General features: G+C 41.3%; 1 protein-coding gene across 1 annotated transcript in view; it reads right to left on the reverse strand.

Moving 5' to 3' along the window:
* Positions 1 to 106: 106 nt before the first annotated feature.
* The window catches only part of pdzd8 (PDZ domain containing 8), a 50,833-nt gene continuing 25,203 nt past the window's right edge, over positions 107 to 25,736 (reverse strand). The window contains exons 4-5 of the mRNA XM_056394852.1: positions 5,824 to 5,986; positions 107 to 5,667 (exon numbers count right to left, since the gene is read on the reverse strand). Coding sequence (XP_056250827.1) covers positions 3,311 to 5,667; positions 5,824 to 5,986 — 2,520 coding nt within the window. The 3' untranslated portion in view covers positions 107 to 3,310. The remainder of the gene's footprint in view (positions 5,668 to 5,823; positions 5,987 to 25,736) is intronic.

The following is a 25,736-nucleotide window of genomic DNA, read 5'->3' on the forward strand; positions in this document are numbered from 1 at the left end:
GATGTTTGCTGGTGAAGTGACTCTTGTTTACATTTGCATCACATATTGTGCCTTTAAACTTCTTGTGTGTGTGAGCTGATTAAACCACGAAGCAGAGAGACGGGAATTCATTTGAGCTTGTTTATTCAGGTTATGTACAATAAAGCTTCATCACATGAGCCTTCTTGAAAACTGTTCTATATCCCTCACATACACGAAAAAGAAACAAATACCACCTTGACCTGCTGAAAGCTGTGGTGGGTAAGTCATATTTCGAGTGCAGTTTTAAAGGTTAGGGCTGGGGGAGGGGCAGCAGAAGCATGTGATAATGAGTTCTGAGAAGAGCACATAGTAACAACAACAGCAGCAGCAGCAGCGAAAGCAGAGCCTGTCAGGCCAGAGGAGGGTTTACAGCGGGAGCTCCTCCTCTGAGGTTGTCACTGGTCTCCAGAACCTCAGCTCAGAGACAGATGGTCACACACAACACACAGTTTCAAGAGAAAAGAAGAGAAAACACAGACACCGGGATTCAATGCTGATAATCAGTTTCATTTCCTACAAAAATATTGCACAAAATATCTGAATATTCAGTGACTGAGAGAGATTGACAAGAGCAGCCAGTAAGCTAATATCCACATGATTAACAGATCTATTACACTGAAAAGAACGGGGAATGATCCTTTGCCTCCAATCAAAGCCAATTCATGCCTTCCACGTCCACATGTCCAAAGGGGTCCACGTGACGTAACTTCGTCTCTGGCGTAAAGTCCATAAGGGTTTGTGTGGATCCTCACATGTCCACACAACAAGCACACCGACTGTGGATGCTCTTGCTATGCAGCGTATGAATGACATGTTTGTAATGTATTATACGTCCTTGGCCCTTTTCTTTTTAAGCTGTCACACACACTCTTTTCTTTTTTGACTTTGTCCTGTTGTTCAACCAAACAAAACAAACTGACGAGCTCCTCTTCAGCTGGCCACACCCACCCCGAGGTCACCAGGGATCAAGGCTCTTATCCCATTAGATAATTCTCTGTTTGGTCTTTTGTACTTTTCCCAAGAAAATCTAAAGTTATCTCAAGAAGACCCTCAAGGTGGTGGTTCCCACCGTCAGCCTCCATCAGGCCACGAGGAAACAATGTGACTAAAGAACATTTTAAGCCGTTATGTGCTGTGTTTCAGGTAACTTGGTGCATCTTTCCTCGTCACTCCATCCCACGCTCTTAACAGGTCAGCAGACCATCATCATCCAGCTGACCACTTGATCTGTGAGTGCTGTTCCTACGACTGCTGCAACTACCACGTTCAAATGGGCAAAAAACAAAAACACAGTGTGGAGTTAATTTGTTTATTTCTTAATGAAACTTATTCTTTCGTTCAGTCATGAAGGGGTTGGAGTATACTGGTCCATGACAATGTAGTTGGAAACAAAAAAAGGTATCGGTGCTAAAAAGGTTGGAGTTTTCATGATGTGTCATCCAATGTGTTCACAGGCTGAACTCCAGGAACTTGATGGTGTTGCACTCATTCTTGTGGTTAGACAGAAAAAAGTTTTGCACCTGTGCTTACTGCCTGTGCCGGACAGGCCTAGATTCTGCTGTCCAATGTTCAAGACTTGATCCTACTTTTCCAAAAATGCCATTCAACAGCCCTCAGAGATGGTTTATAAAGGCGCCAGGTTGTGCTGCTGAAAAACGTGGTCCAGGGGCCAGCTGGGTCAACACATGGTCTCTAGCAAAAAAAAGATTTCAAACTGGCTCAACCTTTAATATCAGCGTGACCCAGCAGGGCGGGTCGCTGGCACAGTGTACATTCTTGGTGGAGAGCAACATATTTCTACTGTTTACCTTGTAACTGTCAGGAAAAACCTTGCAGTTGAAGCCCCTGATAAGATTCTGTTACTCCAGTCAGGCTTCCTGGATATTGTTTGATAATCTGGTTTTTTGAACGCAGGGCTGGTTGGCAGCTATCTCTCAATCAGATGTTGTCCCTGCACTGGTACATCTCCTCTTACTGAGTTCTGCCTGTACGCCTGTTTGAATGTCCCAATTCTGATGCACTGACACCAACACCTGCTGACCGCTGCTGATCGTTTTAGAGAGCTATCACACTCAACCTCACTGAATATCCACAATCACACTCAATTATATTTCTGCCAGAAATATGTGATGCTTCACTGCTTGGCAAAACAACCATCAGGATAAAGACAGAAAAGAAAGAAAGAGAAGGACATCACCAAACAGATTATAGGTATTCTTCATTTTTCCTTTGATACACAAGAGTGAGATACTTTCTCTTCACAGGCAGTTATTCTCCACAGTCTCTCTGGAGTGAAGAGATGTACGGTGTCGCAGTGTAACAGGCCAGGAAGTGGAGGGTGGGGACGGGTGGTGCCAAACTGTTATACTGTATATACAGTCACACAGAAAGGGCTGAACATACATTCATTCATGAAAACAACTCATGAAGACACACACAATTATGTGCCTTTCTCACATTTCACCCAAGATTAGTTATGTGCCTTAGTTTAGTTAGTTAGTTAGTTAAGTTAGGGCTGTTCTTAACAGAACGTTATTACTTGGCAAAACAAAACAAAACATGGAAATATATATATCTTTAAAAAAAAAAGAAATGCTGAAAGATGTTTGGCTTCACTAACACAGACAAATAGACCAAAGGGAAGAGGCAAATTATATACGAGGTTCCACTAATAATTATGCAGCTGCTGAAATCCCAAAGAGCTTAGTGAGGAGGGAAAGTCACTTCTGAAATCCAAATATATCACAGTAAAAAAAAAAAAAAAAGATATGTGTGACTGCTTCAGGTCCTTGGAGGTCTAAACCTGCTTTTCCTTTGTAGTGTTCACAACAAGCAAATATTCAACATTGTCCTCGATGATTCAGTCGACCGAAGAAAAGTGCACATCTTCCAAAGTCCTCATGGTGAAGCAGTTACAGACAGGACGGTGAACTGAACCCAATGCTTACAATGAGGTGTTGAAGCCACAGAAAAGCAAAAGTAGAGGATAAACGTGCAGCACTACTGAGGGCAGGTGATAATGTAGTTGTCGAGCTTCCCTTTAAAAACTCAGAAACACATGGAAAAGCATGGAAACGGCATCACACTGTGCAAATCAAAACACCAATGACACGTTCACCATGAATCTGTCAGGAGGAGATTCCTTTAACCAACATTTGTTTTCTCCTCAGAATGAAGTGAACCACACTTCCCCACTATTAACACCATCCCCACCATTATCTAAACAGGACACAGTTCTGCAGGGAGACATGAGTCCAAACAATCCTCTTCCTTCTGTCTCTAGTCTTATTCAGTGGAGAGCTTCCACACAGATCTGCTCCTCAGTAATGTCATCCAACAGCTGCACCTCCACAGGGCTGCAGATGTCACTGTCATAGACCTCTGTTCCTATCAGGGCCTCCTCCTCCAGACCCTCTCCTTTTCCTTTAAAGCCTTGCTGCTCTGAAGGAGAGGTGCTCTCTACTGACTCCAGGTCCTCGATGCCCGCCCGGTAGTGAATCATTAGCAAGGTAAGGGCCTGCAGTCTCTCCCCAGACTTGGCCAGGGCAGTACTGATGAGGGCCTTGCGCCGGGCATCTGTGGCCTCCCTCTCCTCCAGCAGGAGGGCGTTGTTGTGCTCCAGCTCCTGGTCAATTTCCTGCTGCAGCTTATCCAGCATCAGCTCCAGCTTCTGGGAGCGCTCGTCTGTGGGCAGCCCCCGGTACAGGTCGCGTCCTATCTCCTTCACAGCAATGAACACACTGTCGTCCAACCCACCTTCCTTGCGTACAAGTTTACTGCTGCCACCACTGCTGGCAGGCTGTTTGGAGGGACTGGCACCACTGGTGTAGGTCTCAGTGTCACTGCTCTCATTGTCAGAAGTGTTGGGTGTATGCTTGGGTGAGGGCTCCACCGCTCCAGGAACCACATCAGCCACCTGTTCAACTAGCCGAGTCTTGGGTACCTGGCGAAGGTTAAGCAGGCGGGAGCTGGTGTTGATGATGTGGCGTGTCAGGCCAGTGGTGGCCCGGTTTATGGTTGATTTGGCTTCAGGGTCAGCTCCACGACGTTCAGTCGCTGCCACACAGAAGGGGTTTTCAGAGAGGCACTTGTCCTGGCACTTCTTGTGGCAGACGTAGGCGCAGACCATACACTGAGAGGCTGCCTTGGTCCAAACTTTCTTCTTGCAGTACTCACACCAGGTGGGGTTCTGGAACTGGGTGTCCTGGAAGTTGTGACGAACCTCCACCTGCATGGTGCTGTAGGCCAAGTCATCACGTGGTGCAGAGGGGACATGCTCCCGCTCCCTCTCCTTTAGATCCTCGTCATGAAGACTCCCCTCTCGCTCCCTCTCCACCAGCCCCCCTGGATACTCAAAGTCCCCCTCAGCCAAGTAACAGAAGTTCAGAGTGATGTCTCCGTAACACAGTTTCTCGTTGAAGCCTTTGTGGGAGCTGAGGCTGCGCAATGCGGTGCGGCTGACGTTAGCTCTGGGCTCTGGAGGCCCCAGCCTAAAGGTGCTCTGGTACTCTGCTGAAGATGTGGCCATACACTCCAGGGCTACGTGTTCCAGCTGGAGGCTGACATGACCCAGGCACAACAAACTACCCAGCTTAAAGGGATCTTTGCACCACAAGGCCACGTTAAGGTACTTGTGGTTGCTCTCTACCTCAAACACCATAGAGGCTTTGGGCCAGCGTGCTGTCTGGTTACGAAACATGGTTTCTGGGGACTCCAAGATGGAGTGGTCCTCCAGACTGTCCCGTGTGCTGCATGAGCTTTCTGAAGCTTTGTCCTTTGCTTGATCAGCCTTGCTGCTGCTGGTCACAGTGGGGGGGACTGGCAGCTCATCAGTGGACTCTGCTGGTCTGGTGGACTGCTTTGCCTCAGCCTGTTTGACACAGATCTTCTCAGTGCCAGCCTTGTCCTCTGTGGCTCCAGAGAGAGGAGCTTTTTCTGGAGATTTTTCAGAAGCACTGGTGGTGTTGGTCACAACAGGAGCAACAGCAGCAGTAGCAGTTGTGACAGAGTCAACACCTTCTAAAAGACTGGTTTCTGAGGAGGCTGATGTCAACCTTATCTGAGGTCTTGGTGGCACTGGGGGGCGAGAGGGAGGAGGTGGGGGAGGAATTGTTGGGCGCTGCAGACCCTCCCCTGCATCACTACTGGTCTTATGTGGTGAGGGCTTTGGTGACTCTTTGGGCTGAGGCTTGAGTGGTGACTGAAGACCCACCAGGTTTAACTTGCGGTTGAGAATGGGTGATATGGTACCGAGGGGCTTAGAGGCCAAGGTGGCCACAGTCCTTTTGGGGCTTTGGTTTACTGTGAGCAAGAATTCCTCCTTAGTGTCACTGGTATTTGTGGTACTGTTGTTAGGGCCACCAGTGTGGCCAGGTTTGTCCACAATCAACTCTTCAAACTCAGAGTCCATGTCTTTGCTGTCGGACATGTCAGACAGGGTGGTTATGGGGGCTGGGTCCTCCTCATAACCACCAGGCTGGGGAATAAAACCTGTTTCCTCAAGCTGCCCAAACCCTTCCTGAAGAGTTCCCAAGGTTCCCAAAGAGGAAGTCTGGTGACGAACCGGCCTCTCATACAGCACCAACACCCTGTCTCCGGCCTGCTTCAGCAGTTTGGGCACTTGAACTGAGGATGTCACTTTGACACCTGTCAACAAACAACAAAAGGAAACAGGTTTTCAGTCAGTAGGGCACAACTGAATAAAAATCACCAAATTCAGCGCTTGTAAGAATAGCTTGTGATATTAACAAAATGGTTATGACATTATGACTGATTATTAATGTGTGCAGTGATATGTGAGACCTCCAATGGCGATGAGGCGATCACCCTTTTGCAGATCTGCCAAGTGTGCGGGGGAGTTGGGCGTGACCGTCTCAATGCTGACGTGGACTGCGTCGCCCTCAGTGGCAGGAACATGCCTGAAGGTCATCCCCACGCTGCCACATGGCCCCTTGATGACCTCCGTCTGAGGCACACAGGAGAAAGCAGAGCAGTGAACACCAGTACTGATTTAGAGGATCTGCTTTATGTACTGGTAGTATTGCAGTGTGCTTAATGCATGATCAGTTCTAAGAGGTTAAATCTCTTTGGCAACACAAAGAAGGAAATTCTCTTTTGACCAAATTTTTTAAATTAATATTTTTCAATATTTATGGATAACCTCAGGTTATATATATATATATATATATATATATATGAGATTTGAGTGAGCTGTGAAAATCAGGTTGGAAGAGTAGAAAATACCGTATTAAAAAAAATATTAATTTATTATTTATTTTATTATTATTAATTATTATTTTTTCCTCAGTGTGTTTGGTAAAGAAGATTTTGCAAAATAAAATACTGTATGATTTGTATTTATGATTATTTATGGTAAAAACATGAATGTTGTCCATGCTGGACTGGAGAAAGGTGTGCCACACGTTGTTTTATTATGGATGATTCATTGGTAATAACTGTGCATAATTTACTTGTTAGAGGGGTTACGAGCAGGTTAATGTATCTGGGTGAGCGGTACATCAACCAGAGTGTGTGTTAAATAACTGTTCCAGATGAAACTGACACCATGGCTCAAGGAAAAAGATTAACTAGGGAAAGAAGTATTGAGAGAGAGAAGAAGGAGACAGGTACAGTTTCTTTATTCACAGAGAGAGAACAAAACATGCTAATTAGTAAAGACAATTGTTTAAAGGTTAAAATTAAAATAATACAATAGTTTAACCAGAACAGGTTTGCATTAAAGGTTCCCTGTGGAGTTCGTGACCTGTAGTAGCACTTTGGAACTGTTAATGAGTATCAGTTATTTATAATTTGATATTATAGAGCCCCAAAGTATAATCCCATTTTTTGGTGAGTGGCTCTGAATGAGATATTGAATGTTTATGTTTGTCTACAACCTACAACTAACAGGGACTGCACATTTCTTTAGTCCAGATGCAAAAGAATAATAATGAGAATAAACTGTAAGATGACAAGTGTTTCAAGTGCATCACTGACACCTGCCCCCAGCACATTCATGAGAGACTCAAACGGAAAGTGGCAATTCTGTGGGAGAGGAGAAAGCTGCAATTAAACCTCCATCCCCGGCTGCCTTGATAACTGCAGTCCAAGTCACAGATCCCACAACACACCTGTTGTGATGCGGAGTTGACCTGCTTTATGCCTGACAGGTTGTTTGTCACACAGCGCACGTACATTATCAAGACATTGGCACCTCCTATGCTGATCGTCAGCGGTGAATGTAAACCTGTACACTTTTAACTGTGATTGGTGGAGACTGTCAGCTTACTGAAGATGTATGGTGTGATCTAGGTGCAGGTAAACAGCTAAATGAGGCAGAGGAGGAGGAGAGAAAGGACAAAGATAGTACAAGCGTCCTGGTTTAAAAGCCAGAAACAGATGGACGACATGATGTGGGTAGACGGAGACGAATGACTGTAATTTCCTCTGCTGTCATGTGTTACGGTTCTGGTGGAGGGAAGTGATTGAGTTAGGGCTGGCCTCTAATAAACAGATGATCTATACAAGCTGGAGAGCCCTGATCATAAGCATAACTGACGCTGCCACATTTCTATATACCCTGCTCCCCTCCGTTTATGAGCCACTTTCATTCACAAAAATGTTATCAAAGAGCAAATATCATCCAATCAGCAAGCCAGAGGCAGCTGTCGGAGTCACAGGACTTTCCCTAATGACTATTAAACTGAATGAGTTGCCATGCCGATAAAAACAAACGTGGTCACAGCCATGATGATGATAGAATGGTTTATTTTATAGTTGATTTTGCTAACATTTAATCTGCAGATTCATTCATGAGGTTCACCCCATGTGGAGAAACTATCTGCACAGGACACATCAACAGGCCTGGACCACGCATCACAAACACAAGAAAATTGGTGAATAGTAAAAAAGTTGTATGACATCACTCCTATGTGCTGACAACAAGTCTGTTCAGGTGAGTAGTTCTTGCAACCCGGTGACTCCAGTATATCAGTAACTTTCAAGGTTTTATATGCCAAGAGCTTCTGCTTCACCATTTGGTGTGTGTGTGTGTGTGTGTGTGTGTGTGTCTCGATGGTTAATCGAATCTGGCCATGTTACAGCTCTTCCATGAAGACTGTAACAACATTTAAAAGGCAATAGAGAAAATATGGAGGCTAAAGGCCTATTCAGCTTCACATCACACATGACTGTGGGCAATGTTCTGAAGACTGTGTACAAGAAAAGGAGAAATCACTGGAACATCACATGTATCCACAATACGCAAGTGATAATAATAATAATCCAGTCCATCTCACAGGGTTATTACAACACTATACAGTCTTATGTTTATTTAACATATTTACATTACACTCCAAAATGTAACATCTCGATACATTTGAGTTAATTATATTGTTGTATTTTATGTTTCAGGTGTTTTTTATAATATATAATATTATTGTATTTTATGTCAAAGATGGTTTTTTATCATATATAATTATACTAATGTACTTTACGTTTCAAATTGTTGTTTTTTTTACAACATATAATTGTGTTATAACCCTTTTTTACAATTTTTTTTTCCAGGTATAAGCGATGCTGCCACTCAACAACAGTTGAGTTTTGAAAGCATAGAGGACCATCTAAATAAAACCAAAATAATAAATGTTTTAAACCTTGACAAACAATGACTAAAGAAAAAACACACATTCTTCTTCAGTGTTATTTTGCTCTTTGAGGAAGAACCACTGAAAGGTGTGTGTAGGTGCTGAACATCCCTAATTGGAGCAGCTCTGTAGCTGTGTGTATACAGCTGCACCATGTGGCCATTGTGCCTTCAACAAATTTACAAAGGAGGGTGTAAGTCCATTGTGCTGAAGTGCAAATAGAGGCAATCTCCCTTTTATACACACCACCAATATATGCACAGTCACAGACTCTCATATGGACCTAATTATATGTGAGGGCTATCCTACAGCTCTCCAGCAGCAGCACTGCTTCCACACATATAAAGCTTTCTTCTCTTAGGTCCAAATTCAGTTTACAGTTTTGTCCAAGTCTGAATAAAGCAAAGGAATGATTGTCAAGTCCAACAATACAAAATTACAAGAACACCTCTGAGTATAATACATTTTTTAATACATGTCCAGCATCACAATCTGGCTGGGAGTGCATGCTGTGCCGCTTATCCATTGTATTCATCAAAGCCGTAAACCCAGGCTTGGTTACTGTGCTGAGAGGCATCATATCTTTCCCTGTGAGCTCTGTTATTGCCTGAGTAATTTCCCTGTGCCGATTTGAATCACGTTCATATGGAATTATGCTTTCAAGTCAGTGATCCTTGTCAGGTGGTATTTGGCTTACTGGACACACTGGTGGTCGGCATTTTAGCCATGCAACTGTGGTACATGGCTTGGTTGTGCTGATACAGGATAGTTGTGTTGCCCCATAACGTAGCAATGGTAGCAAGGCAGGTTATACCTGACGCTGTGCAGCATCTTCTTTTTTTAAAGCCAAAATATTTCCACATAACCGACATACTGCTGCTCTGACACTGAAGTTTCCGCGATGCCAGGTTCTGTCATTGTACAACAGGTCAAAGTGAAGCGTGCCAAGTTGTTGCTCCCTCTTTTAGCTGACTACTCGACTCTGGCTTGCATGTCACATGACCAGAGTGTAATCGCAGGCTTTGCAGTTAGAAAATCACACTTTATCATATCGTAATATTATCGCAAAAGCAATAGCTCAGCCCTGGTCTGGTTCAGCAATCAAAACAAAGGTTAGCATGAATCTAAGCTCCAGCTCTTCCCTGAGTCTCTGTCCTCCGTACAGAGTCGCTCAAACACTGACTGTAAATGTCAAACTGCTTTATTCAGTGTTTTTAACGGTTCTAATTAGCAGGTCTGTTTGATTTCCTGAACCACTGATACTGAAGGAATCCAAACCGGGAGGAGCTTGCGGTAATGGTGATGAAGACAACAACTCCCATGATCAAATGCCATTTCATGATGTCACCCAATGCCATTTTTTGTGATTGTTTTTAAATAAGGGACCGCTGGAAGCAGAAGTTACAGACTGTATAGCATCTGTTTTTTATTCCATCCTTTCTGATCACTATCTTACACATATTTTCTTTATACTGCACACTGAACCTCTGCACATCACCTGGTCAATACATTGCAAATTACTGCACAAAACTCTACAGATAATTCATTTCAACATTGAATAACTCTAATCCTTATTTTTATATTCTTTCATGTTCTATTGTTCTTCTCTATTTTCTATTTATGCTTCTTGATGTAAAGTACTTGCTTTCTCTTTCTTTATAAATATATATTTTTGTTTCTTGCTATGAAGCAAACGCTTGGTAACATGATTCTGATTGTAAAGCGTGATGAATCCTCTCTCCACTGACTTCCCTGAGAGAAGTTGCTGTTTGCTGACTTTAATTGTTGTGTAGTAGAGCTTTCTCTTGGGGCTGAGCAGCAGGACTAACCTCGTTAAAATTGACTAAGACAACGAGCAGCTCTCGCTAACTCGTCTCTGTGCACGAAAGACAAACAAAGAACACAGCAGCCCCGAAATGGCCAGATGTAAATGATGCAATTTACCATTTATTTCAGCAAATCCACCCTCACTTTTATCTGCACTGCCACAGAGAACAAATGAAAGGTTAATATGTTCAAATGGCAGCTATCACTGCTTTAAAGTTCTCTCCTTTACCTCCAGGACAAACACCCAGACAAGTCTTCCTTTGATCCCTCTAATAAAACTCCATTGTGATAAAAGACATCCATTTCACTTTCTGTTCCACTCTGATTTAACATTGTCTTCTCCCCACAAAAGTGGATCAACACACACTAATAAAGTCGATCAACATAATGCTGCGTTCTTTCTTCTTTTTGTCACAGATAATGCAATGGTTTGTAAAGTTCTGAAAATCTTTCTATTTTTATCTGAATTAACTTTATTGTGGGGAATGTGGATTGATCCATAACAGCTGGTGTGTTTTAATAATATCGAAAGTGAAGTCTGGTGAATTTGTGTATTTTTCTTTCTGTCAATAAATCCCATGTGCAGACCTAAACCAACATTGACTGTGTCTTACTGACAAGGATTATGTGTCCAAAGCCACATACATCTTATTCCTCTGTGCCTGATGCCTAATGTTCTTTTAATCAACACAGTGCTAATAAAACACTCTCATAGAAATACTTCTGAGAACCTCTCAGAGCTGCTGAACTTCTAACTACAAGATATAAACCCCTGGTAAGACTCAGACCCAGAGAGTCCAGACTGCAGTTCATAAACACACAGAGAGAAACAGGTAGAGTTCTGGAACAAAGGTCTATGGACTGCTGAGACAAAATCAACCCCTGTCTAGACCAATCTGACAAAGAGGCGGCCGAGTCACATGATCTCAGTCTGGGCGACAGTACACCTGCTTCAGACCAGACTACAGACAGAGACACTGCAACAGGAACTGGAGGACGCTGCAGTGAAGGGAGGATGGACTTCTGATGTCTAGAAAAGTCGGCAAAACACAGTAGTGAACGTTCTGTGTTTCCATTGAGTGATGTTATGTGAATAAAGTTGGGTTTTCTCCTCTTGCCACATCGTCAACTGTCTCCCTGAGGCCTGACAACGGGAGCCACGACTTGAATGTGAAAAAATTCTTTCCATTCCACTTGAGTGAAATATTGCTTTGTGGAGTAGTCTACCTAATGCGAGCATATAAATTGTGACATTTGAGAGTTTTTTCGAAAGTCATGTGTTTCCATCACTGTTTTTTTAAGCGGGATAATGGAAACACACCAACTGACTGTGCAGTATTTTCCTCTAAATATTAAATATGTGTCTCTGTTTGATTACTTTTGAATCCCTAAACTTTGGGAAATGTGTTTTAAAAAATCCTCTATCTCCCAAAAATTAGAGCTGAGACTTGGCACTTTAATTTTGTATCTATTATTTCATTTCAGACTGAATGTGCTGAAGCTCAGAGTCATATATTTGACTATCATGTGTTGTACTGACCTCCATCAGAGCAGTGGTCAGGAGGTGGACACAGGGAGAGGTGGCTCGCTTCAGGCTGGCCTGACACCCTTATGGATAGCTAGGATGGAGCAGCATCCTCCGTTACTTGACTGAACATCCTTCTGTTCTCCAGCTTGTCTGGGAGGGTGCGTGTGAGATGGAGAGGTGGGGGTTGAACAAATCCTTTTCCCTGTCACTGCTCTGCTTGGTAATTTAATCTAATACCACATGTCAGATCGATTTGTGTATGGTTATAGGGTACAAGTCGCTGCAAGGCAAGTGCGCCGCAATTCCCTGCCACATCCAATTAGTAGCCCTGGTGGTGATGGGGGTGGATAGGGCTAAGGGGTGGTGTGCATGGCCGGTGGCTGCTTGGGTGTTTACGTAGGCACTTATTAGGCTGTTTAACAGTGACGCATATTGTGTAGTACATGTTCGCAGACACAATATCACAGACGAGTGTTAAGTTAAAAAAAATAAGATAAAAAAAAATCTGAAAACTGCGTCGGAGTATTTCCATTCTGTTTTGTGGAAATGATCCCATCAACGGCAACCTGGTCATCCAGAGGTTTCCATGGAGTTTTACTGAGCAAGTCTCATCCTGGGGGGGGGGGTCAGCTGAACCCAGCAGTACTTTTCTAACAGGTCACTGCTCCATCCAAAGAGAGCTGATAAACAATACTATTAAAACTATACATCTGCTGAGTGCTACAGGATCATATCAATGATAAAAATAGTCCTTTATTAGTCCCACAGTGGGGAAATCTGTAACATTATTATTATTATTATATTATATCAGCCACAAAGTTTTTTTTTTACATTAAATAAGTATAAATGAATTGAATTCAGGAATTAGTTCTGTACAACGGCTACAGGGCTTCACTGTGTCATTGACAAATATTTTAATCAATATTTTACTTGGAAATAAACTCAACATAATTTCAAAGTTCATTTGTGTGTCTAAGAGAATGGAGTGAGATGCAAAAAAAAAAATTCATTACATTCAAGTATGAGGATAAACAGCAGACAGCTCATGTCGCCTAGACTGCTCCCGTCCACAGCTTGGTCTTCCTCTATGGTTAAAACATGACCTGATGTATTTCTACCGTCAGCTGCTGCTTGGTTATAACAAACAGGCAGGAAATGAAAGTCAGCTGATGCTAAATCATCTGAACAGATAGACTCATAACTGCAACACTAAAATATCAAAACAATATAGAGCTCTACAACAATTCCTCTCTGAGCATACACATGCTACATTACATTAAATATTTAACAGCGGCCAACAGTTTCTTGTGGTTTGGTCTTGGTTTAATTTGTACTAAATTTATGTTGTTAAGAGGCTATGTTGATAAAATCTAAACATGGGAACCTGCAAACAGCATTTATCCTGCCCTTTATTTTATGGGGGGCGGGGAGGGAAGTAGTAATGACCAGACATTTTATGTACTGGAGCCCTCAGGCTGAATGATATGCGAAAAAATCATTCTGCAATTATTTTGGCAGATATTGTGATATGACTCATGATTTCAGGTGGAATGGTTGTTTTCCCATTTAATTTCACTAGAAAAATATAAAAATGATGATGATCTGATTCTTGTTGGTCAATAAACCAAACAAACATGTTCCTTTACTTCTGGAGAATATGATCTGTAGGCCGGGGCTCTCTGTAGCACCACAACACTTCATTTAAGATTGATGATGTGACACATTTGACCTTTATTAAAACTAGAATCACCTCCTCATGGTTGTCTGCCTCCTCCACTCAGACTAGTTTCAGGTTACATCCTGTTTATCCAGAGTCATATAAGATATGAACCATTCATGTGAAATTTTGTCATAATGCTGTGAAATCTTGAGTAATGGATAAAAAGTGCTTTGTGAGGTCACACTGACCTTGACCTTTGACCACCAAAATCTTATCAGTTCATCTTTGAGTCCAAGTGAATGTTTTTGCCAAATTTGTAGAAGTACCCTTAAGGTGTTACTGAGATATCACGTCCACGAGAATGAGACAGACAGACAACCTAAAAACAATATGGCTCCTGCTCTGACTGTCGCCAGCGTGGAGACGTAAAAACCGCAGCTGTTGATTTGGTTATTGCACTTGCGATTTTGATAATATTTCAATGAATTGTTCAGCCTAATATTGATCAGCCCCTTTTAAAAGAAGCTGAACACTGACCCACCCTGGGCCGCCTGCCAGTATACAGATACAGTGAATGTAAACAGATGCGAGTTGTAACACATGTGACATTATCATTACTCACACGTTCGTCTCTTCATTATCATTCACTCTGTTTATACATTATGACAATTTTCACATCCACTGACCAGCTCCACTCGCCCAAGACCACCTGCTCCCAGATACAGAAACTATTACAACCTGGACAAACACACAGAATAATCTGCAGATATCAATGAGTCAATGGCGCACACAGTTCAGAGTAATTACTCTGTCGAAACATGGATGGATTCAAGGTTTAGGTGTGGATGTCAGATCTTTCTTGAGCTAAATAACCATGAAGTTTAGCTTCGCACTGTTTATTGTGTGGCTCAGTCTGAATTTTCAAGTTGCCTTTTTATCATAGCAAGCAGGTTTCAAAAGCGCCAAGAACAAAGGAGTTGTTATGGAGACGTGGACAAACAAAAAGGCGCTCTGCCTAATTTGCACTTGTATCAACAGCAGCAGTGGTTCAGTCGCCCACTCACTCCCTTTCTGTAGACTGTCATTGTCCCGCCGTTGAAAACTAATGATCTGCAATGACTGTTACATCATCACACTTTATTAAATGACAACTAAATTTTAAACTACCACCACTGGCTCAGAGAGGAGTGAGACACCATTTCCCTTGTTATCAAGTTGGCATTTGAGTCTCTCCTCTGCTTTGAAGAGCAGAGCTCGTCTGTCAGACAAACACTGAGCCTATCTCCTCCTCAGCTCACCACCTGCTGCAGCTGCTGGGTAGCCACAATGTCATTTTGCCGTTTGGAGCCTATGATCCGACTGCTTGACCACAAAACATTTCCTTATCATTCATTTAACATTTGCGCAGTGTCTCACCTGATTCCAGCCTACAGGTAAACAGGCTGCAGGTCGTTAACATCTCGTCTCTTCCGGCCCTTTGAACTCCCATTCAACAAAATAACTATTTCAAATTTGCACAACTCTCATCCTCGGTAAGTCTGGGAGGAAGAGCACGACAGAAAAGGATAAATGGTTATATTTCATTTGGCTCTGCTGCTGCACAATACATCCTATTTAATATAATTTTTGTCATGGAGCAGTAGAAACAGCAAAGATACTCAGTGGTTCCCATCACGCTAAATAAGACTGACATAGCAGAAGGAAAACAGACAGGCCTACGTCATGTCAGTGTCAGATCCTTCTGGATGGAAAAAAGGACATTTAGAGTAATTTCATAAATCAATAGCCTGGATCATCTCAAAGATTACAGGGAGTTTGTTATACTAATGTGAACTTATGGCTCACATTGCTGACTGTCATCCAAGGAACAAAATCAAAGGGTGAAACTAATCAAAGTGGATGAGAAACTGAGGCGAGTCACCCACAAACTCCCTTTTGGAGGTGATAAATCCCTACTACGTTTAATTTTACCCACAGACTGTAAATAAAGATGTTCGTGGACTCCGTCACGTCACCCACAGGTTACTGAGGGGCGGTTTTGAGGCTCAGAGTGAGCTGCTCCACCGTCATCATCTTGACTCCAACTCGAACTCCCAGCTAATCCAGAAATGGGCAAAGAGGTGGGGCGTGGGTGGAGCCCAGACTTTGGCATGCACTCACCCACCTGTCACTCAAAGAGGCCACGCCCCCAATTATGTATAATTTTAGGCCTTAATGAAATGAGCTGAGTTATATAAGCAGTTGTCATTAAGGAGGAAATAGCTTTAGAGACCAAAACTGTTTTTGTACCAGGATGTAAATATCTTTATTTCTGCTGTAAAGTTGGACATTTTAACATGGGAGTCTATGGAGACTGACTCACTGTTGGAGCCGCACTCTAGTGGTCATCAGAAGAACTGCAGGTTTTGGTACTTCAGTAACAGTTTAATTTTTCATCCCCAGAGGCTGATGTTTGGTTTAACCAGGAGGATACAGGTACTGCAGTGACTTCCGACTTCAGGAAGCAAATTAAAAGCAGCAGAGAGGCTGAGGTTGGGGATGGTTTGATTTGTCTGACATGCTACCAACAAGATTCGCTGCCAGTCCAAAATGTATGATAGAAAATAACTTTATTAACAAAAAGATCAACTTATTATATTGTGCACAAAATTATGGTGAAAATAGCTACAGCGACCAAAAGAAAGTGGCAGTCAACAAAAAATGCAGTGGGCTACTCATCCCCTCTCACTTCTGACACACAGCTGAACAAGTGCTTATAACAACTATACAAATATCCATGTCACCACCCATATCCATGTGACCCAACTCTCCATAATCACTGTGATCAAACAAAAATAAATGACATCGATAACTGATATCACAAAGACTAATGAATAACAATATCAAAATATAAACCACAAAATCCGTTCCTTTCTGAAAATCATTCATGGCTCCTAAAGGCACTTTGGTAAAAAAGAATAGGGAAATGGCAGAGTTCAACTGCTACACTTAAATCAATAAATTTAATAAAACCAATTAAAATAATCTTTAGTCTCCAGTAAACTCGTCTTTTAGTCAGTGCACAGCTGAAAAATGCGACATTTGTCTCCAGACAGAATAAAGTTTCAAATAATAAATCATTATTGAATTAACATTCATTAAGGTTTAAATGTAGAGATTCTTTAAAGGAAATGTATATTTTCCCTATAATTAGTATCAAATTATTAGGAAAATATATTTGGACATTACAAAGGTAAAGTGATACCAAATGTTTTTAATTGTAGATAATATTCTGTACATTTCAATCTGATTATTTTAATGCCTTATCGACGACATTAATGTGATATAAAGCGAAGCTGTATTGTTAGACTTCCCTCATGTTCTCCACAATAAAAACAGGGACTTCATTCAGTAAGCACATTTATCTAAATTATTTACACTTTGTATTTGGATACAGGAACATATCTGGTGGAAACAGTGAAATCTGACAGTGTCAGTGATCTACGGTCCCTGGCTTTGATCTGGCTGGTCAAGTCAGTTCTAATGAGAGGCCATGCCTATAGGACCTGAAAAAAACATTCAGAATGAAAATAGCAACAAGTCTGTAATATGGCTGTGGCTCTGTCTGTCATGCACATTGTGGCCTATGTATTGAGTTTCCTCTGAAGTGAATTGATCAGTGGGAGAAGCGATTACAAAACAAACAGCTTGTAGGAGCAACCTCTCATGTCTTTAATCTGCTCTTCGCCGCACGCCCAGCCGTTGTCAAACAGAATTAGAACAGCCCATTTAATTGGCCCAGAGAGGCAGAAACGGACCACGAATGCGTCATCAATGTTAGGAAAAATGACAGAGGTGATATGCTCCCTTAGCTACTATTTGATTATGTGTTGGGTGTCAAAAAAACGCACAGCTCTGGTATCACTTTTTCTTTTTTTTTGGAAGGAGAGACCAACCATCATCACACAGATCTAAAAACCTCTACAGACTGAGATATACTGCAGGAGAATTTTACACAGGTAAACTGTCAGCAGAACTTTGTATTACTCGACACGTTTGTTATTTTATCCATTGGCAGCTTCTCTATTGATTTCCCAGAACATTTTCTACATGCTAACAATATGTTGCTATAAAATGACATATACATGATATATTATTTTATCCATATTCTTTACTCAAACAAAGCCAGAAGGAAAAGTGAAACCATGGCCGGTCTGGTGCCAGCACTAGATGACTCATTGTTATAGGGTGTGTGTGTGTGTGTGTGTGTGTGTGTGTGTGTGTGTGTGTGTGTACACCGTGCCATCAACCAACTGTCTTTCATCAGGTGTCCAAGGCTGATTAAAGACACAAAGACACCCTGAGTGGAACATCAAACAATCACCGTGAGGGGGAGGGGTGTGTATGTGTATCAGTTTGTGGGGGGTGAATCAGAGATGCTAAAATCACCTGCACAAAAGTCCCTGTTCTCCCTCTAAGCTTGACATGTGTGTGTGTGTGTGTGTGGTGATTATCGACTACAGTGCAAGAAGCTAAGAAATAGATTCTGGGAGAGCAGAAGAAAAAGCGCCACAGCTGATGAGATCTTGGGTGACAGCTGTGGACAAGACTCTCGACATGTTTTCAAGATATGACTGAAGAACAAGAATATGGACAGCTCAGATATAACAGCTGCAATTCAGTGTTACAGTATGTTACAAGTTTCAACATCCTTACCTTTAAAAACAAAATTATGTCACAACACAAAAAATGTTTAGTACAATATAATATTATCATATTGCTGTATTTTATGTTTCAGATTTATTTTTATAATATATAATTCTATTAATGTATTTTATGTTTCAGGTATAAGTGATGCTGCCACTAAACAGCAGTTTAAAGTGTTATTTGTTTATGCCTAGGTACAATTAACAGTAAGCAAAGTAGTAAAATGGTGTCAGACTCACCATCAAATATCATCCCAAGCCTAATGACTTTATTCCACCTGTCATTCATTTCAAATATATAAGGTAAAAAAAAAAGTATGTTATGTAGTGTAAATGTATTTTCTTATGATTTCTGTCAAAATGATGCAATGTACTGAAAGTCTGTTACAGCAGTATAAGTTTTGCTTTAATCTTGTACGATGTTATATTTTACATGATTGAACTTACAAGTGAATGAAATAGCTATGATTTGGTGACTTGAATAAAAACAAACTCTGGTGGATACAGAACAGAAAGAGTAAACTAATGCAATCAAGTATGATCACCATGTATGAATAATTCAATCAGACTCTTGACTTCGTTATTATTAACAATATAATTGACTACTACTGCAATACAGTAATAAGACCATGTCATGGAAAATTGGAATATGTCTCTAAATGAGTCTCCACTTTGTTTTGGATGGAAAGATAAATAAGTTCATGTTTTGAATGACTGAATGAATTGAAAATTTTTGTTATGATAACATTATGGTATCATTACTAGCTGCGCCACCCAGTGATTAGCAACCTGTTTGTGAGACTGCTGTGGCGACACATTCCCACCTGGTTTCCACTGTTTCTGTGCCTATCTTAAAAGGACAACACAGACTGTTGTGGCTGATGAGGCTGAGTCAAGCTCACTTTCTAACAATAACCTGGTGAGACAGGAGGTCTATTCTATTCATCACTATTTACATTATACATAAATAACACCATTCTTTCTAATCACTACTTTAATGTCCATTTTAAGCAGATACTAAAACTTAATCTGCCCTGGGCCCCAGCCTTAACTCATCTTCACTTTGCCTTTGATTCTTTATCACTTCTTAATCATGAACTATTTTTAAATGCAGATATAACTAGTAGCGTACATGGTGTTCTCCACTGTCTGTCTATCCTGCTATTAAAACTTTAGATGGTACCTACATCACTCTTTAGTCATACAGATAGTTAGGAATCTGGATAGTGCTGCCAGACCGCACTGGAACGACGCTCTGCCACTTCTTTTCTCCAGGTGTTGAAATTAAATAATCCAGTTGAAATTTATATAAAGCTTTAAGAGTGTGAAGATTCAATCATTACTGAAGCTTGTGTCATGTAGAGAGCTAATAAAAAAAATGAAATGGTCAAAGTTGTTATATTGACATTTAAGGTGCATTAATTGATTTACAAATCTCAATCATGCATTGAGTAACACATTCCACCTTAAAAGATGTGGGTAGCTACAGATAGCCTCTGAGCTGCTTGGTGAATTAAATTGTTAATTAGTAAAGATGAAAAGACAGAAATCATCCTTTCATTCATCATTCACTCTTCTGACAGTTTCTTTATCTGTGATGTATTCACACAGAAACATGACAGAGTCAGTCTTACACTTGGACAGCTTGTGCTGCTGGAAATGAAAGCTAGCTTAGCTATGTTTTCATAGCCTAGCCTGTTAGCTTAGCTTGACCTCTTCCTGCACTGCAGCTTCTCCTCTGAATGGATGTTTCCAATGCAGCTTCATTTGCTCGACACAAGTCAGTAAATGAAATCATTCAACACACAAACTACTTAAGTTGATTCACCTGCTGCTTAATGCTAGGCTAATACAACCTGCTACATCCATGGTATTATCTAATGCTACTGAGCTGGATGTTTGTCTGATGCTGCCTTATATTCTCAGCATGATCAAACTGTTCATAAAGTCAGTCTAACATCTGATCATTTGATCATAGTTGATTGATATATGTGAACATGTCACTGTAGGAACAGTGGGTACCTAACCTTAGAAACTTAACGGTGCACATTCATGCACGCACGCACGCATGTTATAGGTGCACTCCAGTACTTATAATAACACTACACCTCTCTATAAACCTATTGCTCAGTCCAATTAAGTGTCATCGTCATTAAACCCTGTTTATCACAGGTCTTCACACTTTATCACTCCTGACAAATGTCATACTCGTCACTGCTCTTGGTTCCACAGGGCTGGATGGACTTCCCTCATGGCAGGAAGTAACAGGTATTACAGTATATCCAGCTGTATTGTTAAAGCTGCCAAACGACCTCACATCTTATTTAAGTCTTGTAACTATAGTACACAATCCAATAACTACACATCCTCAGAGTCTGTGTTCCATATGTGCGCACTGAGCCATAAAACACATTTGCTATACTGGATTGTAGCAATTTTTTAAAAAATTAAACAACTGTAACCCTTTTTCGTTATGTGTATGAAAATAATCAAATGTTTTTCAGCTGAAGGCAAATGAGTGGCTGCTATTTTGGACCCTGCACACATGTCTGATGAGAAGCTGCCCATATTCCCTCTAATCTGACCCCAGAACCACTCGTGTCTGCTGTTGATAAAACGCTGCTCCTTCTTTCAAGTCTGGGAAACTGGATGATTCTGGGCCCTGGGCCATGAGCCTGACCACACACAGCATCCAGTGTAACACTCACACAGCCGCAAATACACCTTCTTTTCATACAAGACAAAGCCACAAATACAGCAACTGTTACACAAGATATGGAGCTGTAGTTTATGTGCGTGCGCGCGCGCACACACACACACATACACACACACACACACACACACACACACACACACACACACACACACACACACACACACACACACACACACCTTCAGTCCTTCAGTCAAGCTGTCAGCAAGCATCAGCACTCAGGGCAGACGATGGAATCGACTAGGCAGATGTGCAAACACGCCTGGCGGAGCTTCCACCCCCAACCTCAACACACCATAAATGAGTAATAAAAAAAACAACAAAAGAAAAGCACCCACCCAGTCTCACACTGGAATGAACTGGGCTTCATTTATCCTGGTCCCTGCTGTACAGATGCACTGACCAAACGACCAATGGGAGGCGGCACTATCAATGCAATATCTTTTTAAATAGCTATTCTCAAATATACAGCTAGACATTCTTAGGTTCAAATAAAAAAGCAACACAATTTGATGTTTCAACTAGTGCAGGACTTTTTCCTGGCCGAAAATCATGCGGGCAGTAACATGAATTAACTTTTTTGTCTGCAGTGTTTCACCTCCTTCCTCGCGATTCTCCTCCTCGCGAACTCTCCTTTTAAAATAATCTGTGATTTGAGACGTATCTGCAAAAAAATATACACAATGGGATGTAACGTTAATTTAGAGAAACTTTTCAAGAAGATGGGTGTACTTGGATGTAAAAAAGATAATATGCATCTGTGGCAACCCTTGCCAACTTTTATGTGAAAAAGGTAAAAATAAAAAATAGTAAAAAATACAGGACCAATTGCATCCAGTATTGATTCATTATAGGACGCAGCATTTTATTTTCAAATACAGGACGATCCCGTATTATAGGGGACGGGTGGCGACCCTAACCCCCTGTTTGAAGAGCCACAAAATCAGGTCGCCGCCTCCTCCCACAGGGAGAAAATCCAGCGCATTCATATTCTTCTTCTTTGGCAATTTGGGATGGCTCTGCCTGATGCACGGATTACGATACAGCGCCACTATATTGCCGTAGTGGCCGCAATTGCAGTTACAAACGTCAAATCCACCGAGTACCGAGAAAACAAGTACTAGAATTTGGCACGAAATTTGACGGAGGGACCGCCTCCCAATTCTCTATGCAGGAAAAACCCTGTAGTGCAATTTTTTTAATTTACAAATCACTCTAAGAATCTATCTATCTATCTATCTATTGAAATAAACCAAAGCCAAAGTTACTTCTTCAAATTGTTTGTTTTTTCACAATAATTCAGACGATGTTTAAAGTGATGCAGCTGTTGAGCAAGAAAAGAGCCAATCCTTCAATACTGGAAGCGTATGTTTGGTATTGTTGCTCAGCAAATAACTATAAAATAAATAAATGAACTCATAACATACACAAACATTATTGATAAGTATAAGGTAAATATAGACTCACCAGTGCTCTCTGGTGAAAAAACTATATAACAGCAATACTGAGTCATACCCTCATGACATTTCTTCTTGCTTTGCAGCCAAGATGCAGCAATGTAGTATCAATCTGCAATCAGCTAATATCGGCAATATATAAGTAAACATGAAGACAAAGCAGCTTACAAAGAGAGGCCACCTTAAGGACAAGTGCTGGGCGGAGCACAGATGTAAACGAGGAGAATGAGCACAAAATATTTCCAGATGCTGCAACAAGACCTTTAGGATGATACACAACACACATATTTAACACATATTGCTTTAAATATGTGTAGCATATTTAAGACATGATTAATGTGATTAGTGTGTGAAGAGCTACTGTTCACAACATCATTAGATAGGAACCTGGAACTAACAAATGTCCAACATAATAGCACCATTTAATAATAACTAAGAAAGATAGATAATATTTGGCAATTGAAAACAACACAGCAAACTGAATGACTATGAGCTTGAATAGCTCATTAAAAACCAGCCAACGTCTCTTAGGCCCATTCAAATCTGGCATTGTGACTTTCTATTGTGTGAGGAAGCAGAAACTGAACAGTGATATCCAACTGGAAGATAGACATTTTCAACCAGCCCTTAAAGGTATGTTGAAAATAGCAAGAGCAGGTCTTGCCTTGGGAAGACAGACACATGGTGCAGGGAGAAGCAAGAGCAAGTGCCTCACACTGGTTAAAATGAAAGAATATGCAAATGGCATGAAAACCTTTAACATACACAAGACAAGCAGCTGTTTTCATACGGGAAGCAGAAGACGCTTCAATCTGGCAATTATCAGGGGAAAAGGGAGAGAAAGACAGCAAGTGACCTTTACCAGATGGTATAGCCTTTAATCCTTACTACAGAGTCCTGCTGGGGACATGCAGACTGGAGGAGGCTGATAAATCAGGCTCAAATGCCACTGTGAATCTGCATTTCTATGCCTATATTAACAAAAAACGGATAAAAGTGCTTTGAAGTGGGTCCACTTGGGGAGGGCTGAACTGGTCAAGTGTTGGGGTGGAACAGTTCACATATTTATTACTTATTGGATTGCTGACTACACCTTCAACTGACCACGGGGTGGCTCGGTTCAATCAGTCCTTTGTGTTGTTGTTGTCCAACACATGCTTTAGCAGTATAGCTGCAGCAGTTTCACATTGTAAATGAAGGTCAGTGAGAGACAGTGGTGGAACGTAGCTGTTCTTAAATACAACACCTGACTGAGTATTTCCATTTAAGGCATGTGTATACTTTTAGTCCACTAGAATTATGACCGTTATACACTGCAGATTAACATTTTATATACCAAACATATCAACATGACTTCATAAATTACAATGCATTATAATAGAGTATTAGAGTATTTAAAAAAAAAAAAAATTAACCCCATCATGAGATCACAAATACTAATCTATAATACACACATATATATATATATCACTCACATTCACAGGGGGGGTTTGTGCATAATGAATGAGTACTAGGGCTGTGAACATTAATGCACTGATTAATTAACACTCACAATTAATCTGGAAACCTCAACACTGTTTTTTTTTTCTTTTAAGCAAATTAATAACATCACCAAGTTTGACCACACCTTCCTCCCATAGTCCTCCAAGCGCGTATGTTTATCTGCTTGGGGCTGAAGAGGTGAAAGGCGTGGCAAACACAGCCAAAAATGATGAGTGAGGAGACAGACCCCGGTGTGCTTAACGGCAATTCCGATTTAAAAAGCTTCCGAATGGAAGTTTAGATAAAACCAAACTTGTGTGTACATACTGCAGTGATGAACTGTCTTTCTACCAAAGCACAACAGGTTTAAAGTACCATCAGGCAAAGCACATCTCTGCTAATGTTAGCAAAGATGCTAACACAGAGGCAGAATCAAGCCGTGCTCGTCAGAACTACACCGGCGCAGTGCAGTAAAGCCGGATCTGTCAACAAAATTACAACAACTAAGCTAAATAATGATATCGTTAAATGGGTCGCTGAAAACTGCAGACCCATCAACATAGTTGAAGACAGGGGGCTTCAAGACATTATCCAGATTGCCTCAGGTGACCCATCCTACAAAACACCTTTGAGGGGAACTATTGTCACGAGAATCCATGAACTGTATGGGAGTGAAAAGGCAACGAAAGTGGAGCAGCTGGCACAAGCTTCATTTATTGCACAGGAGACCACTGGACATCAGTAAGCAAATATAACTACCTCAGCATCACAGCACACCTGATCGATGATAGTTGGCAGCTGCACTTGTTTGAGTCAGGTGTAGTGAAAACAGAGGAAAGGCATTTCACCGAAGCATGCGCTTGCCAGTTTCTTGACGTTGCTAAAGATTGGAGGAAAACAGACAGGGTCACCACTTTTGGAACAGATAGTGCTCTTTGTATGATAACGGCAGCAAGGAGTCTACCACTCGAGCATATGCCTTGTGTAGCGCACATTATACAGCAGGCGATCACAGTGTCTCTCCATGACAACAAGTTGGCCGAGTGCTGTAAAATAGTCGGACATTTCGTAGTATTTTAAACGTATGATTAATAATGATTAATCACAGCCCATTTATGTGATTAACGTGAATAATTTTTTAATCAATTGACACAGGGTTTTTCTTGCATACAGAATTGCGAGGAGGCAACTTCGGTCAAATTTCCTGCCACCTCCGCCTCCTGAAAAAATTCTAGTAGGCCTACTTGTTTTCTTGGTACTTGGAGGATTTGACGATTGTAACTGCAATCGCAGCTATACGCAGCAACAGGAATGTAGTTGCACTGTATCGTAATCCGTGCATCAGGCAGACCCATCTGAAATTGCCAAAGAAGAATATGAGGCGGCGACCTGATTTTGGTTGCTATTCAAACAAGTGAATATTATCTCTTTTACATCCAAGCACACCCAGCTTCTTGAAAAGTTTCCCTAAATTAACATTACATCCCATCGTGTACGTGTATCATGTTTTCTTTTGTTTTTGCAGAAATGTCTCAAATCACAGATTATTTCAAAAAGAGTTTGCAAGGAGGAGAATTGCGAGGACAGGTGAAACAGTACAGAGTGCAGACATCATTAGTTCTTCTAATATAGGGGGAAAAAAGCTCATTCATGTTACTGATGAGATACAGTTAATGTGTCAGGACTGACTGTAGGCCTAGTTCTCAGCCGTAAGTGGA

Source organism: Seriola aureovittata, chromosome 14, assembly GCF_021018895.1.
Source record: "Seriola aureovittata isolate HTS-2021-v1 ecotype China chromosome 14, ASM2101889v1, whole genome shotgun sequence".
Classification (NCBI taxonomy): Eukaryota; Metazoa; Chordata; class Actinopteri; order Carangiformes; family Carangidae; genus Seriola; species Seriola aureovittata.